Source organism: Aulonocara sp. 'chitande type north' Nkhata Bay, linkage group LG15 (assembly GCF_057382095.1).
Source record: "Aulonocara sp. 'chitande type north' Nkhata Bay isolate Kocher_YH1m ecotype deep benthic linkage group LG15, A_spYH_male_GT1.1, whole genome shotgun sequence".
NCBI lineage: Eukaryota > Metazoa > Chordata > Actinopteri > Cichliformes > Cichlidae > Aulonocara > Aulonocara sp. 'chitande type north' Nkhata Bay.
This window is the reverse complement of record NC_141358.1, coordinates 21,584,302-21,593,430: the sequence shown is the minus strand read 5'-3', so window position 1 is coordinate 21,593,430 and position 9,129 is coordinate 21,584,302. Positions and strand designations below refer to the sequence as shown.

The window sequence follows — 9,129 nt, the reverse complement described above, 5'->3', positions numbered from 1 at the left end:
TTTTGGAGCAAAACAGAAGAAAAAAAATGTGATTAAAAACACAGCAATTTAATTATTTTCTGCTGCATCGTTATGAAACACAGCTGGAGTGCATGTAACACCTCAAGAATTTATCTGTTCTCAGATGTAACGACTGGCCTTTTGAACTAATTATTCTTCGGCCAATCCTGTAAAGTTTTGGAAACTTTGACTCTTCAGGTAGCACGTGAAGAAGATAATAAAGGTTTATTATCTTAATAAAGGTTTATTATCTTCTTTTTATATTTCACTTTCATCTCTTTTGTATAACAAAATATAGGCTAAAGGTTTGAGTCAAAGCAAGAATAGTTTTGTGTCTTTATTATTTTTTGTTTTGAATTCTGTTTGGTTGCAGTGTTTATTTATTCATTTTAGTTTAGTTTTTATTAATTGAGTGATAGGGTGTGACTACTTTATCATTGACAAGATGTTGCTGTGCAGCAAATAATGAATTCGAGACTGTGGAAAAAACCCAACACTTTCTGTTTCCTGGCTATGTCCATCTTTTCTATACAGTCTATAATGGCGTGGAGGCAAAAACAGGAAGAGGCAATCTTTCTAAAACTGGCTGGATGTTTGAAATCTGTTTTATTAAAAACTTAGGAAGATGAGACGATTTCTTATTATAACCAAAGAAACACAGCCTAGTCTTTGGAATTAATCAGGCTTAATTTAATTTTGTTCAAATCTGTGATATAAGCAATTTACAAATATGATAGAAGTAAGAGTTGAGAAATCTTACATGAGCACAACAAACAGCTGACCTTACATGTGACATACACAAGACAATGGTAGTAATGTTTCTGAAAAACAAAGCATGTAACAGAGGACAACTCATGAGACCATATGATCATATGATGATCCTAATGCTACCTAAGAAAGGTTAAAGTAAGAAAAACACATCCTATCAAAACCCTCATAATAATAATGATATTTCAGTAAAATCAGGGTTCTCCACGCAGCTTCCAGCTTCAGTCTAATTGTATCATAAAAGTCAACAATCAACTGTGTGTCATTGTTTCTTTCTACTGTGGTGCAGGAATAGCAGACACTGCCATTTACAATGAAAATAGATGAGAAGTTGCTTAATATAAATGCACTGACAGATCACTGCACAATAGTAACATTTTTAAGGACATGAAATGTACATGTCTTTAACTGAACCCTGGTTTTTCTGAAGGACTTAGAAAATGCTCATAACCTTTATTAATATGAAGACCATTCAAAGGTGGTTTTGATCAAAATCACTACATAGAAAATGAAAATGATGGTGAGGATGTGTTAGTAACAATGTCAAGTTTGAATAACACACACTGCACACTACAAAGATGCAACAATTATAGAAGGAAGAAAATACATTTTTTAAGTATTCATAAAAAATTTTCAGGTGTCAGTCTTTTAGAAGTCAAAATATTTTGGCTGTCATTTAAATGTCTCTCTTTGAAGAATTAGTTTTATAATGTAAGATAGAATTCATTTTACATTAGTGTTAGGGTTTGGCACTTACTTGTGAAGGTTAAACTTTGGGGTTAGCGGGTTGTGAATGCCTTGAAGTCAATAAATGCACTTACAACAATATCCACAAACATGTCTGTGTATTTATCCACGGTCCCTGGGCCTAAACACAGAGTCGGGCACAGAGCAGCTGCTCCAAGGTGAAGAAGGCCAGACAGAGATTTCTCTGATTTGCTCAACTTCTTTTAATCAAGTTAATTTTTCTCTAAATTCTATAAACTTCTTTGATTTCGGTTAAGAAAATAAATATGTACTGTTTAATGTAACACTGTTCTATATATACATTTTTTTTTTTTTACAAATTCCAGGAATACAGTGGATGGAGGCAGAGTGATTCAAACACAGTCATTTTTATTGTGTAGTTAATACACGTCACACCATTTTCTTAGAAAAATAAAAGACAGCTGACCATCCGTGTCATGTGATGTGATGATCGTGCATAAATATTGAAGCTAAGGCCATTCAAGCATTCCTTAAGAAGACATACATTTAATGATTGCATAATCCTGCTTTCTTCCTGTGTTTGACTTTATTAAACAGTAACACGCTGTTACCCAGCTGTGTTTCATCTGGCCCCTTTGGACTTGTGGATCGACCAGTGTGAGGTGCACGAGGTCTAAGCACCCCTGAAGGGACTCTGATAGTTTGCACTGATCCATGGTTTGCTGAACAGAACAAGATTTGACTTGATTTCTTAAACTTTGCGACAGTAAGGATGACCTTTGATGACCTCTTGGAAGAAGCCGGGTCATTTGGCCGCTGTCAGAGGCGAATCTTTGCCCTGCTCTGCCTCTTGTCGTTGCCCTTTGCAGGGGTATACGTCGGCATCGTATTCCAGGGTTTCACCCCTGATCATTGGTGTCGGGACCCTGCAGTGGTGGAGAGGAGGCATGCATGCGGCTGGAACCTGACAGACAGTCGCAGACTGACGGTGCCTCTGGTCAATAACTCTGGACTGGTGCAGCACAGCACCTGCGAGCAGTATGAGGTGGACTGGAATGCCACAGAGCTGACCTGTGACACACAGGAACTGGACCTGAGTGGAGTCCCACTTACAGCATGCAAGGTCAGTTCCTATATGACTGTTTTTCACAGTGTTTATGTATAATTTTCATATAGTTTCATGTATAGTTTCATATGCACAGTTTACGTAGATAAATGGGTGATGTTTTATAATTTAACTATAGTTTTATAGTTTAATAATGTCAGTCTTGAGCATTAAATAATGGATTCAGTGCTGTTATAGGTAGTAGAAACAAAAAGAAGACTGAAAATGTTTTTTTTAATGTTTTTGTTCATCAGTGACGTTATGGAAAGGCCAAAAAACCCCAAAACAAAACAAAACAAAACAGCCTTTAACTACTTTTACACAAGATAAAGTGTTCAAGGTACAGTTTTTTGGTTGGTAGATTGTTCCAGCATGTTAGAGAAATTCACAGAGCTGTTCTGTGTTCTGCTCTCTCAGCCGCTTTTGATGTAATCAGTCCCACACAGACTCCATGATGTTGATAATACGACTCTGTGGGGGACAGACCATCTGTTGTAGAACCCCTTGTGGCTGAAGATAGTTTACACTATTTTTACTTATGAGACTGACTGGATGTTAGGACTCGTCGCTTTCCTTCTGCGGATGAGTCAGAGACCAGATATCTCCCTGAGCACTGCGTTAAAATAATTTGAATCAGCGCAACAGACATTTACTATGGTTTTAGATTCTACACATTGTTCTTGCTTGTTCTGTGCTCAGGGCCTACTCTACCCCCAGTGCACTTCTTTTAGTTTTCAGCCACTGGTGACTGAAGAAAAGTCATCCATGAAGAAAACAAAGTGCCAAATACTAAAGTTCCTCTAATGGACACTTGAGGCTGGCTCCAAAATGCCACTATGAGTATGAATGAATATCTCTTGCTTTCTGTTAATCTTCATATATTTTAATTCATTCTACTCAGTAGCACCTGAGTTGGCAATGTTTAATAATGGGTAGATAATAAGTTATTAAGAATACAACCAAAGAAAACAATTTTCCTTGTCCATATACACTGGGGCAAAAAAGTATTTAGTCAGCCACCAATTGTGCAAGTTCTACCACTTAAAAAGATGAGAGAGGCCTGTAATTTTTATCATAGGTGTACCTCAACTATGAGAGACAAAATGATGAAAAAAACGGAAAATCACATTGTCTAATTTTTAAATAATTTATTTGCAAATTATGGTGGAAAATAAGTATTTGGTCACCTACAAACAAGCAAGATTTCTGGCTCTTACAGACCTGTAACTTCTTCTGTAAGTGGTTCCTCTGCCCTCCACTCGTTACCTGTATGAACTTATCAGCATAAAAGACTCACTCCAAACTCCACTATTGCCAAGACCAAATAGCTGTCAAAGGACACCAGAAACAAAATTGTAGACCTGCACCAGGCTGGGAAGACTGAATCTGCAAAAGGTAAGCAGCTTAGTGTGAAGAAATCAATCAAATCCTGTAGTGCCAGACGTGTCCCTCTGCTTAAGCCAGTAAATGTCCCGTCTGAAGTTTGTTAGAGAGCATTTGGATGATCCAGAAGAGGATTGGGAGATTGTTATATGGTCAGATGAAACCAAAATTGAACTTTTTGGTAAAAACTCTACTTGTCATGTCTGGAGGAGAAAGAATGCTGAGTTTCTCCCAAAGAACACCATACCTACTGTGAAGCAGGGGGTGGAAACATCATGCTTTGGGGCTGTTTTTCTCCAAAGGGACCAGGAAGACTGAAACATGTAAACAAAACAATGAATGGGGCCATGTTTCATGAGGTTTTGACTGAAAACCTCCCAAGGAGGCAAGAGCATTCCAGATGATGCGTGCCTGGGTCTTTCAGCATGACAATGATCCCAAACACAGCGCCCGAGTAACGAAAAAGTGGTTTCGTAAGAAGCATTTCAAGGTTCTGCAGTGGCCTAACCAGTCTCCAGACCTTAACCCATAGAAAATCTTTGGAGGTGTCATGGTCCTGAGTCTGAGGACTCGGTGTTTTGTGTTTCTTTATATTATTCTTTGTTCTCGGTTATTCTGTTTTGTCTTTTGTTTAGGTTTGCTATGTGTTAGTGTTTTTGTTTCATGCCTGCCTGTGTTCTCTCTGTCTGTCTATGGTGTTATTGTGTCTGCTCATGAGTCTGCCTGTCAAGTTCAGTGTCCTGTCTGGTTCTCTGTGTCTCTTAGTTTCCTGTTTTATTCTGAAAGTTCATGTCTCATGTCAGTGTGTTCAGTTTTACCGCTCCCCTGTCTCGTTAGCCTAATTGCTCCCAGCTGTGTCTCCCTCCTGTGGCCCATTCCCTGATTACTCCCTGTGTATTTAAGCCCTGTGTTTTCCTGTGCTCTCTGTTGCGTTGTCTGTCTAACGCCATGTCTGTCTGCATTACTCTGTGTAACCCGGTGTTCATTCTGCGTCTCTCCGCCATCTTTCTTTGTGCATTTTGTTCCTCCTCCCGTGCGTGTTTGGTTTAAGTTTAGTTCTTTAGTTTTCCCCAGTTTAGGTTTGTTTACTCCCCGCTCTGCTCTTCCTGTTTTTGTCACCTTATCACCTCTGTAAATAAACACTCACTCGCACCCCAGCCAGTGCCTGCATTTTGGATCCTTTTCTCAATTCACCACACGACTGCTGCCCAGCCGTGACAGGAGGGAGTTGAAAGTCTGTGTTGCCCAGCGACATCCCCAAAACATCACTGCTCTAGAGGAGATCTGCATGGAGGCATGGGACAAAATACCAGCAACAGTGTCTGAAAATCTTGTGAAGACTTACAGAAAACATTTGACCTCTTTCATTACCAACAAAGGGTATATTAAAAAGTATTGAGATGACCTTTTGTTATTGACCAAATACTTATTTTCCACCATAATTTGCAAATAAATTTTTTAAAAATCAGACAATGTGATTTTCTGGATTTTGTCTCTCATATTTGAAATATACCTATGATGAAAATTACAGACCTCTCTCATCTTTTTAAGTGGGAGAACTTGTACAATTGGTGGCTGACTAAATACTTTTTTGCCTCACTGTATTCAGTACGGATCAACAAGAAAAAGGTAAGACACTGTGTTGTAAGCAACACAAGGCTTCTAAAAGTGCGAAACCTTACAGTTTACAGAGTTACTTGTTAGTTGGAGCCTGTTCCCATTGGGGAAGACAAATGTCCGAAAAACAATTCAATTCAATTCAATTTTATTTATATAGCGCCAAATCACAACATAAGTCGCCTCAAGGCGCTTCATAGATACAGAGAAAAACCCAACAATCATTTGACCCCCTATGACCAAGCACTTTGGCAACAGTGGGAAGGAAAAACTCCCTTTTAACAGGAAGAAACCTCCGGCAGAACCAGGCTCAGGGAGGAGCGGCCATCTGCTGCGACCGGTTGGGGTGAGAGAAGGAAGACAGGATAAAAGACATGCTGTGGAAGAGAGACAGAGATTAATAACAGATATGATTCAATGCAGAGAGGTCTGTTAATACAAAGTGAATGAGAAAGGTGACTGGAAAGGAAAAACTCAATGCATCATGGGAATCCCCGGCAGCCTACGTCTATTGCAGCATAACTAAGGGAGGATTCAGGGTCACCTGGTCCAGCCCTAACTATATGCTTTAGCAAAAAGGAAAGTTTTAAGCCTAATCTTAAAAGTAGAGATAGTGTCTGTCTCCCGAATCCAAACTGGAAGCTGGTTCCACAGAAGAGGGGCCTGAAAACTGAAGGCTCTGCCTCCCATTCTACTTTTAAATACTCTAGGAACAACAAGTAGGCCTGCGGAGCGAGAGCGAAGTGCTCTAATAGGGTGATATGGTACGACAAGGTCATTGAGATAAGATGGGGCCTGATTATTCAAGACCTTGTATGTGAGGAGCAGGATTTTTAATCCAATTCTGGATTTAACAGGAAGCCAATGAAGGGAAGCCAAAACAGGAGAAATATGCTCTCTCTTTCTAGTCCCTGTCAGTACTCTTGCTGCAGCATTTTGGATTAGCTGAAGGCTTTTCAGTGAGTTTTTTGGACATCCTGATAATAATGAATTACAGTAGTCCAGCCTGGAAGTAATAAATGCATGAACTAGTTTTTCAGCGTCACTCTGAGACAGGATATTTCTAATTTTAGAGATGTTGCGCAAATGGAAGAACGCAGTCTTACATATTTGTTTAATATGTGCATTGAAGGACATGTCCTGGTCAAAAATGACTCCAAGGTTCCTTACAGTGTTACTGGAGGCCAAGGTAATGCCATCCAGAGTAAGAATCTGGTTAGATACCATATTTCTAGGCTTTTCAGGGCCGAGTACAATAACCTCAGTTTTATCTGAATTAAGAAGCAGAAAGTTAGCGGCCATCCAGGTCTTTATGTCTTTAAGACATTCCTGCAGTTTAACTAATTGGTGTGTGTTATCTGGCTTCATGGACAGATAGAGCTGGGTGTCATCGGCATAGCAGTGAAAATGTATGCTATGTCTTCTAATGATACTGCCTAAGGGAAGCATGTATAATGTAAACAGAATTGGTCCTAGCACTGAACCCTGTGGAACTCCATAATTAACCTCAGTGTGTGAAGAGGACTCTCCATTTACATGAACAAACTGGAGTCTATTAGATAGATATGATACAAACCACTGCAGTGCAGTACCTGTAATACCTACAGCATGTTCTAATCGCTCTAATAGGATATTATGGTCGGCAGTATCGAATGCTGCACTAAGGTCTAGCAGGACAAGCACAGAGATGAGTCCACTGTCAGAGGCCATAAGAAGATCATTTGTAACCTTCACTAAAGCTGTTTCTGTGCTGTGATGAGCTCTGAAACCTGACTGAAACTCTTCAAATAAACCATTCCTCTGCAGATGATCTGTTAGCTGTTTGACAACTACTCTTTCAAGGATTTTTGATATGAAAGGAAGGTTGGAGATTGGCCTATAATTAGCTAAGACTGCTGGGTCTAGAGATGGCTTTTTGAGTAAAGGTTTAACTACAGCTAGCTTGAAGGCCTGTGGTACATAGCCGATCATTAGAGATAGGTTGATCATATTTAAGATCGAAGAATTAATTAATGGCAGGACTTCTTTGAGCAAAATACAACTGAAAAACTTTGTGTGAAGTGTTTAAACTGTCCGTATTGGATTAAATGTTTACTTTTTTTGTCTTTCAGGAAAGCTGGGAGTATCAGTATGAAGGCAGGAAATCCTTCGTCACAGAGGTGAGAAGACAGTTTGCGTAAACTTAACAAAGTTGATTTAGATTTAAGAGAATTCCCTAAACTTTCTCTGTATTAATTGACTAAACTGTGCAGGTATGTAAGTGAAATTGGAAGTTTTCATATAGACATGAAAAAATGTCTTTGTTCCTTTTTCAGTTCAATCTGGTGTGTTCAGATGGATGGTTGGTGGACATGTTCCAGTCTACTCTCAATGTGGGCTTCTTGGTTGGCAGTTTCGCTTTTGGATACTTTGCTGACAGGTGAGGCTCCAACAACCATCAAGTTTACTGTGCTGGCCAGGTAACATATACAGGGTGGGCCATTTATATGGATACAAAATGGGAATGGTTGGTGATACTTAAGTCCTGTTTGTGGCACATTAGTATATGTGAGGGGGCAAACTCCTCAAGATGGGTGGTGACCATGGTGGCCATTTAGAAGTCGGCCATCTTGGATACAACTTTTGTTTTTTCAATAGGAAGAGGGCCATGTGACACATCAAACGTATTGGTAATGTCACAAGAAAAACAACGGTGTGCTTGGTTTTAACGTAACTTTATTCTTTCATGAGTTATTTACAAGTTTCTCTTTGTTCACAGCCATTGACATGTCGAGGTTAACACGTGAGGAGCGGATTGAAATTGTGTTGATATCTGGTGATCGCAGTAACCGGGTCATTGCAGCAGATTTCAATGCAAGACACCCTTTTCCAGCAGGATGGTGCACCACCACATTATGGGTGCCAGGTCCGAGCATTCCTAGATGAACAGTTTCCTGGAAAGTGGATTGGTTGTCATGGGCCAGTTGAATGGCCCCCAAGGTCTCCCGATCTGACCCCCTTAGACTTTTATCTTTGGTGTCATCTGAAGGCAATTGTCTATGGTGTGAAGATACGAGATGTGCAGCACCTGAAACTACGGACACTTGATGCCTGTGCTGGCATTTCTCCTGCGGTGTTGCTATCAGTGTGTAAAAAGTGGGAGAAGAGGGTTGCATTGACAATCCAACACAATGGGCAGCACATTGAACACATTTTATAAGTGGTCAGAAACTTGTAAATAACTCATGAAAGAATAAAGTTACGTTGAAACCAAGCACACCATTGTTTTTCTTGTGACATTACCAATAAGTTTGATGTGTCACATGGCCCTCTTCCTATTGAAAAAACAAAAGTTGTATCCAAGATGGCCGACTTCTAAATGGCCACCATGGTCACCACCCATCTTGAGGAGTTTGCCCCCTCACATATACTAATGTGCCACAAACAGGACTTTAATATCAGTAACCACTCCCATGTTATTACGGTGTATCCATATAAATGGCCCACCCTGTATAATTACAACTGTGTTTTATAGAAAAATATAACTATAACACCCCTGAAACACATGA

General features: G+C 39.7%; 1 protein-coding gene across 4 annotated transcripts in view; it reads left to right on the top strand.

Moving 5' to 3' along the window:
* Nucleotides 1-2,135: 2,135 nt before the first annotated feature.
* LOC147312991 (solute carrier family 22 member 2-like) overlaps nucleotides 2,136-9,129 on the top strand; it is a 16,089-nt gene continuing 9,095 nt past the window's right edge. For all 4 annotated transcript variants that reach the window (XR_015125119.1, XM_086264935.1, XM_086264936.1 and 1 more), the window contains exons 1-3: nucleotides 2,136-2,599; nucleotides 7,693-7,740; nucleotides 7,897-8,000. Coding sequence is in view for 3 of the 4 variants with exons in the window: in XM_086264935.1 (XP_086121061.1) it covers nucleotides 2,249-2,599; nucleotides 7,693-7,740; nucleotides 7,897-8,000 (503 nt within the window). In the remaining variant the exon portion in view is untranslated. The remainder of the gene's footprint in view (nucleotides 2,600-7,692; nucleotides 7,741-7,896; nucleotides 8,001-9,129) is intronic.